The following is a 21287-nucleotide window of genomic DNA, read 5'->3' on the forward strand; positions in this document are numbered from 1 at the left end:
GGAGAGGGTCCTGCTTGTGAGAGGGTAGGTGCAGACAGACAGGGGTGACACCGAGGACGAGGAGGAGAGTTGGCTGGGTGTGATAAAGTAGTGAGTCTTGAGAGCCTGTCTGTAAAAAGATGGAGTGCATAGGGAAAAAAGGTGGAGAATTCCAGAGGTAGGGAGCAGCACATGCAAAATCTTGTGGAGTTAATAAGTAGGCAGGAGAGGCAGCATACATTTGCGGAGTGATGGGGCGGGTGGGAGTATCAAAGGAGACGTAAATAGAAGGTTATGTGGAAGGCTGATAGAAAATGTCTAGGTCAACATTCAATAGGTAGACATAAAAAGGTCAACATTAAGGAAAGATCAATGAGGAAAAGTTCAACATATAAAAAAGTTGACATGATTTTTTTTTAAAATACTTTTTCATACTTCACCATTCCCAGTTGGTGTCTATGTGAATGGTAAAGTCAAGACACCTAACCTGAAGCATGACGAGCAAAGCAAGGTTTTCAAGGGGATTTGGTACACTAATTGGTGGTCCGGTCCCCATGCTCAGGTATCGACACTGACAATAAAAAGCTTGAAAAACTCATGTTGTACTTTTCAATGTCAACCTTTGCTTATGTCAAACTTTGTCCATGTTGACCTAGACATTGTCTTTGAGCTGCTCCATGCCCACATTGAAGTGGAATGGTTGAGGGCTTTGTAAGCGAGTGTGAAAACCTTGAATTCTGGAGGGAGCCAGTGAAGGGATGGTAAGAGAGGAGAGGTAACATAGTACGATTGAAGAGGAAAATGAGCCAGGCAGCAAAATTGAGGTTAGATTGGAATGAAGAAAGGCATTTGTCAGGGAGGCCAGTCACCATAGGAGGAGATTATAGTAGTTCAATCTGGAGATGACCAATGAGTGGATGAGGGCAGTGCTATTTTTCAGCAGGAACCAGCAGGAACTCAGTTCCAGAACCTCTAATTAAATATGACATCATCAGGAACTGAAAATCTACTTTCCATAAGATAAGTTGTATTTTAAAGTCACCTGTGAGTGCATTTTTGTTACCTCATTACATATAAAATGATCTCCTGGGAAATAGGCAAATATATATAATTTTATAAAAACAAACACGCATGCATTATAACTTTCAAATAAATCAGAGCTCAAACCATTTTTTCATGTTATTTTAATGTTTTATCTGTAATAAATCCTTTCATTATTCTCTTTGGCGTCTGGTAATTGTCACAGCAACCCACTCTATCCACATATCTAAGGTCTGAGGGAGGCCTCAAAGTGACAATTTGAAGGCTGACGTAAGAAGGAGCGCAGGACATTGCTACTCCAACATCTTTGTTCATTATTGGTCAACAGGCCAAAGGCTGACACATGAAAAAAGGTGGACAAATTTAGGTCAACGTGGTTAATACATTTACCTAACCCTAATTGTAACCCTATGCAACATGCAATAATGCACTCCGCATTGCCTCCCATACTGCAATACCTACAAATTTGCACCCTATGAAAATTAAACTAGTTTTGGAATGACAATAGGATAACCAGAAATCAAATACTTTTCCAATTACTAGCGGGTTTATTTATTTTATACTATTCGCTTGAAATTTGGTATTTTCAGCCACTGAAGGTGTTTATGTTTAATCGGTTTCTACGCATAAACAAAACCATATAAAAATAACAGCAATATCTTGTAATAAAAAGTGTTCTTTATTTGTCATAAACCAGTCTGCAATGTTATACACATTTGCATTTATAATATGTTAAAATATATTTGACTATAATTCAATAATAAAAAAAGCAAAACATCTTTAAAAAAATTGCCAGCATTTACAGTGACACCACTGGAAAGCAGTGACTGGTGGTAATATGCAGGGCTATTAATAAGGTAGGGAAGGATTATCTGTTCTTGGTAAGAGCAACTACAGTACAGAGGATGCACAGATGTCAGATCGGTGTCTGAAAAAATTATTGCATTTAAAAATAAAAATAATACCCCTGAGCCTTTTTTTGTATGTTGACCCTTATATTCCTTATTGGCCAGGTGTGAGAGACACCTGCCATTTTACAGTGTTTAGCCCTTCAGTCATGTATACATAAAGATTCTTGTAAGGAACTGGAAAAAAAACATGCATAACTCATATTTAGAGTAATGACTCCAAAAAGAGAGGTGCCGGCAGTCATTACAGTATTGGCTATATGGCTCCTGAGAGATAGGGCCAGATGCCCTAAGCTTCAAAAAGTGATGAAGTGGAGAGTGATACAACTAGCCAACCAGCTCCTAACTGTCATTTCAAATCTAAAGCTTAGTATTTCTGGCCCATAGAGTGGCACAGAGGATATTAATAGTACGACTCCCAAAAGGGAGCAGTAATTCTTGGTGGTAAATTTACTAAAGCTTCTAAAAATGAAAAGAGGTGATGTTGCCTATAGCAACCAATCAAATTATGTCTATCATTTCTCTATAGCATCCTGGAAAATGATAGACAGAGTCTGATTGGTTGCTATGGCAACACCACCTCTTTCAATTTTTAGAAGCTTTAGGGGGTATTCAATCTGTGATGATATTTCCCAACAGGGATATATCGTCACTCGCCTATTTAATGTTGTCATTAACGTCAGCAATGCCGCCAATACCGACACCATTGAAGGCTATTTTGCAATTCAAATGTTCTGGTTTAAATGTTTACATTAATTGTCTTTTTTTTATTTTTTTATTCAGAAATGGTCTACATTGAATGTTGAACGCTATTAATGTTCTTATTTTAAAGTGGCTCACCATTGGATCTGATACTAGCGGTAGGGCTGTTGTGCCTGACTAGACGTTGGACTTGAAAGAGTTAAAGTCGGATCTGTTTTGTCAGAAAAGGCCATTTACTGCTGTTTTCTGACAATTCGCGTCTGTTTTTGCCAATTACAGGACTTTCCGACACTTGACTGTGGGTACTTTGAATACCAAAAGTCGAATTAGTGTCGGAAGCCAGCAAAAATGGATGGGATTCCCACTGTCGGGACATTCCGACAGTTGAAATACTGGATTAAATACCCCCTTACCATAGAGTATTGGCTTCCTGGCTCCTGAGAGTTTTCCCATTGCTTCCAAAACAAACAACATAAACACAGAACATCTATGAACCAACTTCCGCTTCATAAATAAATATTATATATATATATATATATATATATATATATATAATATTCCAAAATTCCAAGTTGAACTATTAACCAACTGAGACATTGTAGCACTTAACAGAAGGAGGCCTTATTTTAGCATGGATCACTAATTAGAGAGTTCACTAAGCAAGTGATTATGGAAGGACTGCACATGTGTACGTTCGCATTGCGCATGCAAAATAGTCCTTCGAAATGCATATGGATTGTAAACGCAATGCGGCTGGAGCTTGACTAACAGAAAGCTGGCATTTGGGGGTGCCATTTTCTGGGTGTGTCTGAAAAATGCAGGCGTGTCCAGGCGTTTATAAGGAGGATCTGTGACATCAGCGATGGCCACTTCCAGCCTGTCCCAGTCGCAGACTAGTGGAAGCCTCAGACCTACTTACATTTACACAGATGGCAAAAACGGTGCGATGTTTCAGGAATTGTGTTTGGATTTGCACATGGATCGCAATTAGCAATTCTCTCGCAGTTTTGCAAGGGGCATTTTTTCTTTCTATTTGGGCGGTGGCTTTATACTTGCAGTCCCCTGCAAATTCTGTGATTAGCGGTCCATGCTGAATGAGGTCCTGAGTATGGTCACTGTATGGCCAATATGTTTAGTTTGATGGATTCCAAATGCCCCCTATAGTAGTCAACACATTGGACAAACATAAATCTTCAGGGCTTGCCCCCTGTAATGGACTCAGGAAAGACATAATCTAATATGAACATAAAATGTTGGCAGCTCATCTAGGTTGAGTTCATTCTCAAAACAAACCTGTATATAGATCAATCTTGTTTAAATCCTTTTACTTTTCTTTCAGAGACATCTGCTGAAAGATTGTTCCATGCATCTACTACTTTTTCATAATAATGTAGCTGCTCTCAATCTAGGTGACACTTGTTTCGGCTTTTTAATGCACATTAGATCAGCTCCGTGTCCCCACAATCATCTACTCTCCATTTAATCTAAACCTAAAGGGGGGATTCAATTTAGTGCAAGGTATAGTGTGGTTATAAATCCTTGCGTTCCATGGGGCTGATTCAGTTTGTCTCTGTAAGCTGCGACGATAGCAGCTTACTAATTGCCTGAGATGGCGCAAGCCACCTATCCGAATGCCCTCCCCCCACCAATGAAAACACATGCCTCTGCTGCAGGACAAATAATTGGATATAGTCGCTGACCATTGAAAGATTTCTCCCACCTTCGCAAACAGTGGAAACTGACTTTTATTTGCGAGTGCCGGGACGAAGACAGGGCGGGCAGCTGCAGCATGTGAATAAAAAATAAATTAAAAAAGTTATTCCCCTGCCCGGTGCTTTCCTCGGCCGCCTGTGGTCTCCCGTCCATCCTCCCACTGGTGAGAGGGCTGCTGGGAGGCTCAAGGGCTGCTGGGAGATGTAGCTCTCCCAGTGGCTGGCTCCATGGGAACTAAAGCTGGCCATACATCTACAGAATTATTGGTTAGATTTGGCTGGTTGAAACAAAAACCTGGTAATGGATGAGAGCAAAATGACAGCAGACCATTTGCTTAGAAATGCTGGAAAACTGTCAAAAACGGTCATTCAGATATTACCAGGTTTTTGTTCCAACCAGCCAGATCTGACAATCAATCTGTAGATGTATGGCCAGCTTTACACTGCACTGAGAAAAGTCAGTTTCTCACTACACCTCTCTAATATGCTGCAGTATATCACACCGCTGTGCCCCCCCCCCCCCAACAGGCCGCACTACGTCACTACGATGCATCTCCACTGTGACTAACCCCCTCAACTCATTTCCTGCTCGCAGCAGTCACTTTTGGAAAGGTGAGACTACTGAATGTTCAGATATATTTAATTAGTACATAATTCAAAACACTTAATTGCATTCAGACAATGTGAGTAGGTGTAAGCATCTGGCATGATCCTTCAGAGACATATTTGGCAAAACCACCTAAATTGTGCTCTGCCAAGCCATCCATTATACGATAGTATTAGAAAGATTCGATTCAGCTACTTTAGCAAGAGAAAATCGAAGCAAATATTAGTTGTGCATTCCTTACATTTTTTTCTAAATAACACAACTATTGCAAATACCTTCTGTCATTATGTGCTAGTACATAAATACACAATGCAAACAAAGCACAATACAGTTGGACTCGAACAACCGCAATAACCAAATAATGCCAAAAACACAACAATTCAGCGTATGTTGAATTCTAACACAGGGAACCCAAATCAAGAGCGAACCAAACTCAAGAGCACAGAAGCAACGATAAGTGTTTCAGAGTAGATTTTGTACTCTGAAAAGAGCCTTTGAATCCTCTCAGTAATGTGTTTATTCTTTCAGGACTTGGATCCTTCCCAGGAACATAGGAATAAACGTTGGCAATGTAGATCGGGTGCCAGAATCTACCTGTAGCAAGCAGCACAATGCTTTGATGTCGACTCTTGTTGTGGTGGGAAGGTGGTACACAGTGACCAGGAAGAGATAATCATTGTATGCGGACATGAAATAGCAGATTACAGGTTGTCTGCGAGTATCACTGATATACGGAATGCTAGTATGGTCTAGGCACTGCTACAGCTTCCCATGGGTTTCACAGTCACATACAGGGGGATATTGTAATTTAATCGGTCCCCCGTGCATCTGCACGTTGGACCAATTTTTCGCAACTGCGCATGCGTAAAGTTATTTATGTGCATGTGCAGCTGTTGTGTGTGAGCGTCCGTGACGAATAGATTATTCGCCGGGCACTCGCACACAACAGTGCAGGCGGGAGGCGGCAGGCCAGGGGAACACTGGGCGTTCTCATGGTAATTCCCCGATGGCGTGGGTGTGGGGGGCAGACAGCTGTCTGCCTGCTTCCCGCACAGGGCGCCCACAGATCTGAGACACCACAGAGCATACCCTCCAACTGTACCGATTTAGCCGGTACAGTACCGTTTTTTTACGGTCTGTACCAGCTAAATCGAAGTGTACCAAATGTACAGTTTTTTTAGGCATCGGAGGTACTGTACACAGCGGCAGCCAATCATAAGTGGTGGCTGCAGAGCGTCCAATCACAGTGCAGGGGGGCGGGAGGCATCGCTTCAGTCCACTGCTCTCAAGGGTTATTAGCAGTAAGTGCAGCCCAGCCTCCGCTCCTGAGTGACAGCGCCTATGGCCAATCGTCACTCCACCCACCCTGCCTCTCAGCTGCGGACCAGCGAACGGTTCCCGAGTCCCGACCAGTCCTGCGCAGTGCGCACTCTCCGTTCCAAGACTGCAGGCACCGGCGACCCGACGGCGGCGGCAGCTTGAGCGAGCGGGTGACCGGCTGGTCCAGATTGCTGCAGAATACAAGCCGAAAGCAGCTCTCTGGTCAGTGTAATACTGTGTAACACACCTAGTCACTCACCAACCATTATATGCAGAGAAGCAGGACACTACATACATGAATCCTACGCTCCTGTAACTACTGACATACTGTATATACCCATTTCTTTTATTCTCTCCCCAGTTGGGTGTCTTCCTCACAAGTCTGACTTATTCAATATTTTTTTAGGTGTATTATTATTATTCATGCCACTGTTGATGACACGCCCATTTTACCCATAGCCACTCCCTTTTGCCAGTGGCCACGCCCCTTCCTAATGTGTACCGATTTTAGCCTATCAAATTTTGGAGGGTATGCACAGAGGTGTCTCAGATCTGCGAGTGCTTGTAAAATCATTCGATGATCGGCGACCATCGAATGATTTTGGCCCCACACTGAAGGCTGCGAATGTATTTTTATGCAAAACATCCATTCGCATGCCTTCGGGGGGGTTGCAGTGTGCGAAGGGGGGTGTGGGCGTCGTCTGGTGGACTTGCAAGGCGGTAAAGTTTGCAGCCTTGTGAGTCAGCAAGAATAAGGTCCACATTTCCTAAATATTAAGAAACCTCATAATTTATAATTAATGTATCAATGTGAAAGTATTAGTAAGTAAACTATGATACATTAATGCAGTATTTCTCAAACTTGGCCCCCAGGACCAGGCGCACATCTAGAGATGGCCATCGATGAATTAAATATTTTTGCCAGATGGTTTCCCTCCATCGATGGCACAGCAAAACCAATGTTTTGATAGGCCCACAGACCAAAAACGGATGACCATCGATAGGTAAAAATATCGATGGTCATCTATTTCATAGTGTCACACTATCGATGGCCAGTTGCAGTATCGCCGTTGACAGCAACCATTGATCGCAATTGCAATGATGGCCAATCCTACGCACATCTCGGGAAATGGGTGTGGCCTTGTTAGAGGAATGTGGTATCGCGCATGAAGCCTCATGTTTTTCATCACTACAGGGGTCCTGGAGGTGTGGGCAGCCCCCTGGAGTGCTGTGGCTGCTAGTGTCGGCTCTTAAACACGGATAGCAGCCAAATAAATTATTAAAATTACATATATTATTTTTTATTATACTGCGCTTAAAAAGCAACCGCATGTTTTGGAGCATGTGTAGACACAACCTGAACGGAAGTCACATGATCTCTAGGTGACATCATACACTGTATGTCTGGCTGACCGATTCCTTGCATGATTGTCAGAGAAATACAACTGGGAAAGACGTGCCTCAACAAAGGAAGGCATGATCCTCAATCAGTCCTGGTGTCAGGTGGCGAAGGATGTTATTCACAGAGTGTGATAGAGAAGATTATGGCCTGCAAGCACAGCTAACAGCTAACTATGCTTTGGCCTTGTTCTCGACTCATGGAACACATTACTAATCAACCTGTAACATATGCTCAGCAAGGAAATCGGTGCACTTAGCCGCCGGGGATGAAAGTGTCTTGTGTAGCAAGGGCTGCACTTGCTTGTACTAATGAGAATTATTGAGAATTCTGGATGGCTCTGCTGACCCAAGAATCTTTCAACTGCTCGAGAGCCAGGAATTTCAGTATTCAGGCCAAAGATGTGGACAGAATAGGGGATCTTTATGCAGCAATTTTTTCTTGGTGGCTTTCATGAGCTAAGTTCTGGTTGCAATGTAACTAGAGAAATCACTGCTGTAGGCAAGACTTTATTAGTTGGACAAAAAAAAAAAGTCACGCCCTTTTACGTCACTTGTCACACTGAGGGAAATGTAATTGATTGCGGGTTTGTTAAAGGGCAGATTTTCCGGTGATTTGCAAGTGGATTTAAAGAAGAGATATTGATACAGGTAACAACACTAGAACACCCTCTGCAAGGAACACCCACGCAAAACCCCAAAAGGCCAGCTCTTATTGGATAATACTAATCACATGTGTAAAGGTGGGCACACATCGAGGCAATTTGGACCGATTGCGATCAATCGACCCGATAAATCGGACCAAATCGGTTCCTCATGACATGGCGTCGGGTCCGATGCGCGGTCCCGTGCGTATCGGACCCGGCCCCAGGGGTCAGACCGGCGGGACATAAGATGTGTCGCAATCGGACACATCAGTGAAACATCGCAGGTGCTTTTTCGTACCTGTGATGTTGCTATGTGCACTGCAGCGGGCGGTTGTGGTATCAGATCAGTCGGGGTGGGTGGCGGTGACCATCAGTCTCCACTGTCCAGCGCCGTAGTGGGCGGGCACTGCAGCTGCGGCAATTACAACTTTAAAATAACATGTCAAATGACTGCCCGGCTAATGATTGGCTGAGATAGAGCACTCCCTCCGCAGCCGCTGATTGGCTGAGAGTGCTCTATCTCAGCCAATCAAAAGCCGGAGAGTCATTTGACACATTATTTTAAAGATGTAATAGCCGCCGCTGCCGGACCACTACGGTGCTGGACAGTGGAGACTGATGGTCACCGCAGCACACCCGACTGATCTCAATAACGCTGCTGCCCTACTGCTTCCTCCCCAGCCGGCCACTCATTTCAGAGCCGCCGCAGCCCGCCCCCACTGCTCCTCACCGCCCTGCAGCTCCCTGTAATCGCATGTGATTTATCACATGTAAAAAATGGCACATCAAGTCAAATCGTATGTGAGCCTCCCGGGGAGCTGCCGGGAGTCTCGGAGGAGAATTGGGTCCGACTTGTCCATAGGACAAGTCGGCTCTATGTATGGGGGCCTTAAGTACATATGTTTAGGGATGTGAAGATCCAGGGTCTTATTGGCTATCTGGCTGTCACATGTTTTGGAGCCAAAACATGTGACAGCTGATAGCCAATAAAATGCTGTTTTGAGATCCAGGTAAATCCGGGTAAAACCAGATCTGCACGTCCCTACATATGTGATTAGTATTTCCGCAGTAAAGAAAAATGAAGCATTTCCCAAAAAAATGATACCAGACATTAGCAAGGTCTCACTGGCCTCTGTATATATTAATTACGACATTTCAGCAATTTAATTATCTATTCTTTATTGCTTAAGTTTTAATATGGCTATTTTATATGACAGTTATGCAACAGTTTCTAAATATAAATAAAGAAAAAAATATATTTGTAAAAATAATCTCGAAAAGCTATACATACAATAGTATGAAGAGGTATAGAAAGGCAAGGGGTATGCATAACAGGTATTGTTTTATATTTCATGTTATTTCTTCCCATTGGACTGTCATTTATGCAACACATTTCTTTTTGTTACCATGTACTTATAAAAGCATTGGTATCTTTATTAAAGAAAGCAAAATTCTGTGACACAAATCATGAGACATAGGATTAGAAAATTATAACGAATGATCAAATTTGTTTGAATTATTCAAAATATTAATGCTGTCATCACATATTTGCACCAACCCAGTGATACATGATTTTTACGATCAATACTGTTGTACTATCATGATACTACTATCCCAACAGAGTTGACAAACTTAGAAAAACTTTATTAACTTCCCAGATGGCAGCGATGCCAAACATTCCCCTCAGTCATTGACATAAGTGAGAGTTTGTTAGGTTATTACTAGCACATTGCTGTCATCAATAGAACTGTTTATGTACTTGTTATATATAGATACGTTTCAACAACCAAATATATCTACCACACCTAGAATGAGCAGAATTAGATCTCAATATTTATGTCAAACAGATGGACTGTCATTAAATATGTGCCATTTATTTCAAGATAGTACGAGTACTCTGTTTGATATTGAGTAATGCCCCCCATACACGGTCCGTTTTTTCGGTCCGTTCTGTACTTTTAAAGTACACATCGGATCGGATCGCATCCCTAGTGCATGCAGTGTGCATGCACTGCGATCCGTTCCGATGTGTACCTAGTACAAAAATGTGAAGCACATACTTTTTGTACCGTACTATGTGATGCGTGGGAGCGCGCATCGCATAGTACAGAACGGAGCCCTACACAACGGACCGTGTATGGGCTCCTTAACATTAGCACAAGCATGACCATTTCCACAACTAGGGACCAATTTATCAACGAGTGATAGAAATTGTTGTGAGTGATAAAACTTGTTGCGGATTGTGCTCCAGCCAATAAGCCTTCAACAGCCATTTTTTCAAAACCATGGCCGTTAGGAGCTGATTGACTGGAGCACCATTTATCACACACAATTAGTTTAATCGATTACGAGTTTTATCACATTGTGATAAATGAGCTTCCTAGTGAGCAATTTCTGGGCTAACCGGTTAGCAACGGTGATACGTAGACTTGGGGTTGGCCTATGCATTACTATTGTACCATACTATGCATTACTATTGTACCATATAGGGCCAAAATTCACAGACACAGTGAACCAACTGAAGGGGTGCATTAACTTTTCAAATGTCTCCTAGATGCCTCATATCATTACACTTTTTCCGTTGTAAAGCGCAACGGAATATGCTGGCTCTGTACAAATAACGGTAACTATTTCAATAACTTTATCGCATTTGACAACATTGGTAGCTCCATTCACTGATTTCTAAAAGTCTATGTAGATAATGTACTTACCACTATCTTCAACAGCAAAATAGAAATGATCACTCGTCGCGTTTTCTTTATCCCGCAAAACATAACAGATCTTCATGTCATCAATGTCCGCTGTAAGGAAACGCAAAAGATGATGAAGCACCACAAAACCTAAACATATCCAAGTCGCCTATTACAAATTGCTGCAAATACCATTCACACATTTATACCAAGACATTTCAGGAGCTTAATCGGAGATTGAGAAATCAGATATTTTCTGACACACAATAAACTTCCTCCAGTATGCCTATCTTTCACTAGGTATGCAGTCATTAGATCTACAGGGGGAGACTTTATAGGATTTTATAGGATTAAAGTGGCAACCAGTTTGATTTTGCAGTGTAAATGATTGCTGCGTTAAAAAAACTGGAGATTTCCTATCAAATCTCTCACTCTCTCTGAATCTCTCATCCTTTTAATTTCACTCACAGTTAGGGATGCCAATCCCGGGGAATATTTTCAATCCCGGAAATCGGGATTGAAAAATGCTCAATCCTGGGATTCTGGGATTGGCATCCCTAAAAGAAAACCACCCCCCTCTCCCCCACATTGCCTTACTTTGAGCGGGGCAGTCGGCAGCGGAATGGAGGCAGGCTGTAGGTGTGATGCCGTAGGGAGGTCAGTGTGTCACTGGACTGTGAGCAAGTGCTCAGACGCTGCCCAGCATTAGACTAGTCTAATCCCGAAATCCCGGGATTGGAATGTCCAATCCCGGGATTCAAATCCCGGCAATATTGGGGCCAAATCCCGGGATCCCACCAATCCCGATCCCCGGATTGGCCACTCTACTCACAGTGTCTAGGTCTAGCATGTCCAAACTGTGGCCCTCCAGCTACACTACACATCCCAGCATGCCTAACCATAGTTTTAGCATTCCATAATATTAACACTGTGACAAGGCATGATGGGACTTGTAGTTTCACAACAGCTAGAGGGCCATAGCATGGACATGCCTGGTCTAGCTCGACAGTCAAAAGGTCAACATGGTCAAAGGGTTGACATAATCAAAAGTTCGACATTACTTTTTTATGTCTTTTTTTTTTTTAAACCAAATTGTTCATACTTTACCATTCACGTGGGCATAGAGTGAGATCAGGGCCGGATTATAATGGAGGCACAAGGGGTCAGTGCCCCTGGGCCCCCCTCTAGCTAGGGGCCCCCTGTGGTTGGCATGTATTTTAAAAAAATATATATTTTTTTTTTTTTAGCTAAAGGTTTTGTGCATGGGAGTGGGGTAGTGCTGCAGCTTCACCTATCTGCCAATGTGACAATGATTAATGGTGCAGAGCATCGGGAGCCAAGGCACACTGACTGCACAAGTGTGCTGTGCATTACTGGGAGTTGACTAAGTCCCATGACACTTTGCACCAGAGGGCAGAGGCTGAGAGGTTTGTGCTGAGCTCTGATTGGTGGAGCTCATTACATGCTTCTCAGGCCCATGGAGAACAGCAGCAGCAGCTTAGTCATGGGAGAATTTTAATCAGAGGCAGCACTAGGACTGTGAGGTCTCTTACAGAGTAAGGTGCAGAAGTACAAACACAGGCTTTTTATGTGGTAGGTATGTATGTATGTATGTATGTATGTATGTATGTATGTATGTATGTGTGTGTGTGTCATATATATATATATATATATATATATATATATATATATATATATATATATATATATATATATATATATATATATATATATATATATATATATAGTTCGAGTCGGCACTCCAATAAGTCGATGGAAGTAGGTAATGGCCCCGGTGCCATGCAATGTGTGGAACCACAATGATGTAGAGACAGGTCGGTGCCGGCACTCGTGGGACTTGATAAGAAAAGATGACAGACACAGCGGTCCGTGAAGCGACGTTTCGGTTTATTATAACCTTTTTCAAGCTCATCTAAACAGTGCATACAAACAAATATATATACATAATGAATCCATTACCTTAACCAACCCCCGTGCGCCAGCCGTCAGCCTCCGTCCGTGCCACCGGATCATATGACGTCATCTAGTCGAGACGCGCACCAGCCGGTGCGTCCAGAGCTCCGGGCCGGTTGCTAAGCGACTGCCTGGAAGAGTGACATAATGCAAATGAAACCCGTGACATAGTGAACACAAAATTAAAAATACACAGTAGCATCAACATCTGCAAATACATATTAGAAGTATAAAGCAAAACGTAATAAGCAGCGGGATATAATACTGAAAGGGAAAGCTGCCAAGTCTAGTGGTCTGAAGCTGTCAGAAGCGATCCTGGTCATGACGCATAGGTCAGGGCAATAGGGAACGGCAGAGGGTGGAAACACTGAGAGAACTAAATCAGGGATATTTTACAAAAAACAATGCATACTGCAGGATTCATTTAAACCAAATGGATGAACCGTGTTTAGTCGGTGTATCCATTTGGCTTCCCTTTGGAGCAACATTTTGTCACGATCTCCCCCCCTTTGGCTTGGGGGAATGTGATCGATTATTTGATATCGGAGGGTGGCTAAATGATGTTTAAGTTCCCTGAAATGTCTGGGAACGGGTTGTTCAGAAGGGCCACTTCTACCCTCAAGTGCTGCTTTGATGTGAGATCTATGTCCGGCCATCCTGGTCTTGAACTGGCACGTAGTTTTTCCTACATAGACCAGTTTGCACGGACATCTGATGATATAAATTACGTGTGTCGACGAACATGTCAACACATGGTTTATCGCTATTTTAGAGCCGGTATGTGGATGTGAAAAACTGTCAGTTTTTCACATCCACATACCGGCTCTAAAATAGCGATAAACCATGTGTTGACATGTTCGTCGACACACGTAATTTATATCATCAGATGTCCGTGCAAACTGGTCTATGTAGGAAAAACTACGTGCCAGTTCAAGACCAGGATGGCCGGACATAGATCTCACATCAAAGCAGCACTTGAGGGTAGAAGTGGCCCTTCTGAACAACCCGTTCCCAGACATTTCAGGGAACTTAAACATCATTTAGCCACCCTCCGATATCAAATAATCGATCACATTCCCCCAAGCCAAAGGGGGGGAGATCGTGACAAAATGTTGCTCCAAAGGGAAGCCAAATGGATACACCGACTAAACACGGTTCATCCATTTGGTTTAAATGAATCCTGCAGTATGCATTGTTTTTTGTAAAATATCCCTGATTTAGTTCTCTCAGTGTTTCCACCCTCTGCCGTTCCCTATTGCCCTGACCTATGCGTCATGACCAGGATCGCTTCTGACAGCTTCAGACCACTAGACTTGGCAGCTTTCCCTTTCAGTATTATATCCCGCTGCTTATTACGTTTTGCTTTATACTTCTAATATGTATTTGCAGATGTTGATGCTACTGTGTATTTTTAATTTTGTGTTCACTATGTCACGGGTTTCATTTGCATTATGTCACTCTTCCAGGCAGTCGCTTAGCAACCGGCCCGGAGCTCCGGACGCACCGGCTGGTGCGCGTCTCGACTAGATGACGTCATATGATCCGGTGGCACGGACGGAGGCTGACGGCTGGCGCACGGGGGTTGGTTAAGGTAATGGATTCATTATGTATATATATTTGTTTGTTTGCACTGTTTAGATGAGCTTGAAAAAGGTTATAATAAACCGAAACGTCGCTTCACGGACCGCTGTGTCTGTCATCTTTTCTTATCAAGTCCCACGAGTGCCGGTACCGACCTGTCTCTATATATATATATATATATATATATATATATATATATATATATATCCCCTGCAGTTTACCATTGACCAAGTTTATACTGCCTTTACTCTGTGTTTTGACAGTGTAATATTCTCCCTTGCAATTTGCAGCCAGTAATGACAAGTGCAAGGGGGCCCCCCTATCTAAAGTACCCCGGGCCCCCCGAAGGCTTAATCTGGCACTGAGTGAGATTCTTATAGTGTCCTGAGCGCAGCGAGACACCGTGTCCGAAGCATGGCGGGTGGACGCGGTACACTTATACGGTATCCATGTTGACCTTTGTCGACATATACTCACACCAAAAAAAAACCTCATGTCGACCTTTTGGTCATGTCAAACCTTTTGACCTTGTCGAGCGATAGTTTCTGACCTTTTGACTAAAGACCTAAGCAGTGTAGATCTGATAGTGTAGATCTGATATACCGTAACCCCTTCACTCAATCTCAGAGCAACGTGTATAGGCCTATTACATTATTTATCTGCTTATCTGAAATGACAATGAACTTAAACAACAAGCGACACATGAAGTAGATAGCTCATCGTATGCAGGGCCTGGTAATCAGAAACATGTGAAATCTTGGCAAAGGATACGGTACCATAGACCACTGATTCATAGATAACAGGTAATTTCCTGGCATTAACTAGGACTGCCTGAGCACAGAGGTTAATTAAGGTGAGAACATACTGATTGTGTATAATTCTATGGTATACAGTAACGCAGGCTGCAGGTTTGTCCTGCGCTTCATTTGCCAATTACACCCAGGAGCGTAGAAGTTGAACCCATTCAGTGCTAGAGACACGGATCATCAAAGGCCAACTACAGCCCCCCTAAAATAGATGACTGTTACATTATGCCTGGTATCGCCAGGGGCTTTGCTTTGTTGCACCTGTCTGAATCCAGTTTCACACACTTCTGTGTGACCCTTTCCATGCAATGCAGAACGCTCTGCTCCCATACTTCCACTTCATTTACTGCTGTAATTACCGGGACTGAATTCATTCATTGATGTTAGAAACAAAACACCCATCTCATCAATGAGATCATTCAGCCCAGGTAACTGTAATAGTACATGAGGTGGGAGGTTGGACGCAGGGCATAGTGCTGGGAGTGATGGTCATGTTGGATGGTTTAATGTTAGGACACGCTGTACAGTACATCTTGTTTGATAATTAGAATGAATAAAACTGCGGTATATGTTTGTACAAGTCGACATGAACCCCCAGTTAGTGTAACGCGTACCCTCGCATGGCTCACCATGCTTCGGGCATGATGCCTCTATGTGGATCATAAATTATGAACAAGTCATCTGAAAGAACAAAACTGTGAAAAAATCATGTCGACCTTTTCGTGTGTCAACCATGGTCATGTTGACCTATTGATGTGTCGACATTTTGACCATGTCGACCAGTAGTAGTTGACTGTTGACCTAACAAGCAGAATCTCATTCTACCACCCTGCGCCTTGTAAAATCTTTGCAGTTCCTCCTTCCGGTATCCGGACTGATCATAGACTGACTCGTGATAGACAGTCATATGGTCGACCACTAATGGTCAACAGTAAAAAGGTCGACAGGGTTTAAAGGTCAAAACACAATATGTCGACGGGGTCTAAAGGACGACATGGAAAAGGTTGACAGGGTTTAAACCCTTCATTGGTGTTTTTTTTGGGGGGGAGCGCTCCCCATGATTTTTTTATGGGGAGCCCTCCCTTATAAAAAACCACCACTGCCTGGGTCCGGGCATCACCGCTGAACTGTCAATCAGCCGCTGCCCGAACTTGCGCCCTGGCACTCCGTCCCTGTCCCCGGCAGCTGGCTTGTCATAAACTGGCGCCAGGGACTTCAATAGACAAGACGGAGGGGAGGGGGGAGGAGGAGGTGCGGCAGAGGGGAGGGAGCCCAGCTGTAAACAGTGGCAATCCCGAGAATTTTCCGGGCTTGCCAAACTGGGCCCTGAGGCGCAGCCCGGAAATTCTCGGGATTGCCACTGAAGGTGTTAAAGGTCGACAAGCAATAGGTTAAAGGTCAACATTGAAGGTCGACAATGAAAAACTGTGCCGACAGTCGGTATTTTATGCCCTACCATCCACTAGGGCATGGAGGGAGAATTAAATAGTGCCCAAAGCATGGTGAGCACAGTGAGCCATACGAGGGGACGCGGTACACTTAGACAGTGTCCATGTCGACATAGACATCCTAAAAACATTAAAACTCATGTCGACGTTTTCATGTTGACCTTTTAACCATGTTACCTTTTACCTGTCCACCTTTAGACCCTGTTGACCATTAGTGGTCGACCATATGACTGTCTATCATGAGTCAGTCTATGATTTATACCATAACCCTCCTTCCTGCCTGAGGTGTTTTTACCACAGTCTGTGCTATTAATACCACAGTAGACAGCGACACCTCAGGCAGGGAGGAAGTACTGCAAGGATTTTACAAGGTGCAGGGTGGTAGAATGAAACCTAGCTATACCATACACTATAATGGGATTATATTATATACTGGGCCTGATAGGATTATTTGTTATTACTGTTCAATGAAAGCTGAATAATGGTCCCATATATCAGCATTAATTGGGACGATTCCCTATTCTGCTGATGACTGGGGAGGGAGATTGGCAGAATCCAACATGTTTGACAATTTAGATTCACCAATGATCAGCATCGACACGTTAGCCATTTTTAGCATGCTGTATTTTGCCGAACCCCCATGAAATCACTGATCATCAGAGTCCCCCATTCAGCAGATGAAATACAGTATGCATTGGGGGATTGGCTAATTAGATGTACAGTATGGGCCACATAGGAAAAAAAAAAATCTATGTCTGGTTATAGAGCAGTGGTTCCCAACCCTGGTCCTCAAATAACCCCAACACTGCACGTTTTCCAGGTCTCTGCATAGAATTTCAGGTGAAATAATTAGCTCCACCTGTGGATCTTTTAAAATGTGTCTGAATAATGAGTGCACCTGCCGGGTGACCTGGAAAACGCAAACTGTTGGGGGTACTTGAGGACCAAGGTTGGGTACCACTGCTATAGAGGACTGACTAGAGCTCAAGAAATGATACACTAAGACTGAATATTAAGTATCAGAGGATTTGGTAAGAAATCTCCAGTTTTTTTAAAGTGGCAATCATGTACACTACAAGACCAGTTTGATTTTGAAGTGTAAATGATTGCCGCTTTAAAAAAAACTGGAGCTTTCTCACAAAATCTCTCACTTTCTGAATCTCTCATCCTATTAAATCTCACCCACAGTGTCTGGGCCAGGCGTAGGCAACCTGTGGCTCTCCAGCTGTTGTGAAACTACAAGTCCCAGCATGCCGTGCCACAGTTTTAGCACTCTCTTAAAGCAACAGCTGGAGAGCGACAGGTTGCCTACGCCTGGTCTACACAGATAGTGAATAGGTTGTCACCAAAAGGTGAATAGGTTGACACCAAACGTTTGACACATGAAAAGGTCAAGATAAGTTTTTTTTGGTGTCAATATCGACACTTGAGAACCCCGTGCATCAGACCTGGTGCCTCACTGCACTCTGCAGGATTTTGCATTCCCAATCGGAGTGCACCTGGATCGTAAATACTAAAAAAAATCCCCCCAAAATTTAGAAAAATTGTGACAAACTCATGCCCACCTTTTTTATGTGTCGACCATTTGCATATCAACTTTTTGCTTGTGTCGACCTATTGAGTGTCTATCTAGGTCTTCAACCTGTGGCCCTCCAGATGTTGTGGAACTACATTTCCCAGCATGCCCTGACAGTTTTGGCATGCTCTTTTAGGAAAAAATGTGGCAATGCATGTTGGAACATGTAGTTTCACAATATCTGGAGGGCCATAGGTTGAAGATCCATGATCTAGACCAGGCATGTCCAACCTGCGGCCCTCCAGATGTTGTGAAACTACACATCCCAGCATGCCTTGCAATAGTTTTAGCATTCCCCAATAGCAATACTATGGCAAGGCATGCTGGGATGTGTAGTTTCACAACATCTGGAGGGCCGCAGGTTGGACATGCCTGCTGTAGATCTATCAACTGGATACCCTCCAGCTCTGCCAAGTAATATTCAGAATTATTCAAATTTGTTTGTTATATAGCATGTAGTGGGCATTAGGGTTTGTTATATAGTGTGCAATGGGCATGCGATTTGGCCACTTTTCACACGATTTTGACAGATCGGGCCGAGAAATCGGTAAAAAAGTGGCCAAATGTGTTTGACATCCGATCTGATGCACAGACCCATGCTCATCAGATCCGAGATGGGATCTGCTGCACGTCCGACCTCTAACAGCGCCTCCCAGCAGCGGGGCATGGAATTGCATATGATATATCATATGCAAAAAGACCGCATACAATATATTGTGAGCATCGGTTGAGATTTCTCCCCTCGGAGAAGTTGCATAGTGTATGGGGGGGGGGGGGCGATGTTGCATTAGAGTAGGTTGAATTACACTGTACACAGATACTACTACTACGTTCCACAAAGCCCTCTGGGGGATCTCTGGCAATTATTAGCACTTTATTACCAGTTCTACTACAGTATTTGTCAACAATATTCAATTGATTTATTCATATTTCACAGCAGACAAGATCAGAGCGCACATTAAGTTGAAGTTACTTTGTTATTTAGCACGGTTTCCAGACTTTAACATAACCCTGCAGGGAACATGCACCAGTCCAGGCTTGTGTGAGGGGAGGAGAAGCACTGGCAGCAGGTTCAAACCCAGAGCCAGATTTTTGGCTTTTCCTTAATAATTGACTAGACTCGGGCCAGTAACAAAGGGGTTAAGATCATGTGTTCCAGCCGGGAGATGGGAATCTACTAATATACAAATAGCATTCGGCAGATTGTTACTTTTCAGCAAACTTATAATTAAACTAATATTTTGTCAATCCAGCTAAGTATTTCTTATGATGAAATGTATCAATAGTTCACAGTTTACTCGCGGCTGGATGTCTGATACCTATGTGTTTTATGTTATTAGTGCAGAGTGCAATATATCAGCAGTAAGAGGCCGCCCTGTGAGACTGTGCTTTGAACTAGATCCATTTGGCAGTGGTCAGATCCATCAACCTGAGCCCAAGATTTCACTTAGCAACTTGTGCTATTTAAAGCGATGGCAGTTTCTTTAATGGACACACAGCTGTTTATCTTCATCTAAATGTGGCAATAATGAGGCAATGCACTTATGTAAATATGTACAATGAATAAAAGCATTTGTCAGAGGCTAAATATATCCCCCTATAGCGGCATACAGTAAGGGGGTACAGTGTCTGATTTATAGTTGGGATCAATTCCAGCTAAAGAGTGCTCTCGGGTACCTACAAAACATTCTGCAGTGCAAAGAGGTGACCATGCTAATTCTTTGCCTTCAATGCAATCTAAGGGGTTTAATTACTAATACCCCATTCTCACTGCAGCCAAATTCCCGGGTCTAGCACGGGATTTTTGGCAGTTTGAACGAGTCACATACCCGGATCTCATACACGGGTAAAACCCTTCTTTTTACCCGTGTCTGAGATCCGGGTATGCAGACACGGGTTGACCCGTTCACACTGCCGAAAAACCCGTGTTTAAAGGCAAATTCCCGGGTAGAACTTATTCACCTGGGAATTTGACTTGCAGTGAGAACGGGGGTCCAGCGCGGCAGTCTCCGGCATTTTAATGCCGGGTAAAAGCTGTGTCTTTCTCACTCGCAGTGAGAACACGGCATAAGACGGGAGTTCGGGAGTTCTATTAAAAATGGGATAGCAACCAATCAGAGGGGTAGCTAAACGTGCCTCATTAGCGAGGAGAAGCAGGAGAGGAGACCGACAAGATGTATTAACATTTTGCCCAAGGAAGCGGGGGAGCACTAACTCCCCCCTCCGGCAATGCCTCCTCCTGCTGACAGCGCGTCAGTTAACACTGGCGCGCTGTCTGCTACCCCCCCCGGCCAGCTAGACTGGGCATGCGTGGGATCTCACTACTCACGCATGATCCCCAGCGCAGCTCAGAGCCAGCAGCAGGGACAGCGCTGTCTCTGCTGTGGGCATAGGGCATTGCCACCTGCAGCTGTCGAAGTCGATAGCAGCAGGGGATGGAACGGTTAGCGATGCTGACCGTTCATACATTAGATAGGAGGCGGGCGTCTACTATAAATTAACGTCCCTGCTCTATGCTGCCTGCCCCGCATCGCCGCACATAAGACACCCGCATCACGGGTGTGATAGATCAGGGGAAGCGAGATCCCCTTCCATAACGCACGGGGACAGCGCATATTCCCCTGATCGCCGATTAATAAATCAACCCCAGAATCTACTTATTTATTTAGCACCTTCTAGAACAGCATACTCGCCTACCTGACCCTCTCCATGAGGGAGAAAATGCTCTGTTCCTGCACTTCCCTGGTAATGTATGATTGCCATCACCTGTGGTGAAACACCATTCTTATCAATTACCTACCTGCCCACAAGTGATGGCAATCATACATTACCAGGGAAGTCCAGGAACAGAGCATTTTCTCCCTCATGGAGAGGGTCATTTAGGCAAGCATGTAGAAC

The 21287-nt window shown here is 43.7% G+C and overlaps 1 protein-coding gene across 1 annotated transcript in view; it reads right to left on the reverse strand.

Annotated features, from left to right (window-relative positions):
• The window catches only part of FREM2 (FRAS1 related extracellular matrix 2), a 191780-nt gene that overhangs the window by 163669 nt on the left and 6824 nt on the right, over nt 1-21287 (reverse strand). The window contains exon 2 of the mRNA XM_083169759.1: nt 11026-11115. Within this exon, the coding sequence (XP_083025885.1) occupies nt 11026-11115 (90 nt within the window). The remainder of the gene's footprint in view (nt 1-11025; nt 11116-21287) is intronic.

Source organism: Crinia signifera, chromosome 2 (genome assembly GCF_055691185.1).
Source record: "Crinia signifera chromosome 2, ASM5569118v1, whole genome shotgun sequence".
Lineage (NCBI taxonomy): Eukaryota > Metazoa > Chordata > Amphibia > Anura > Myobatrachidae > Crinia > Crinia signifera.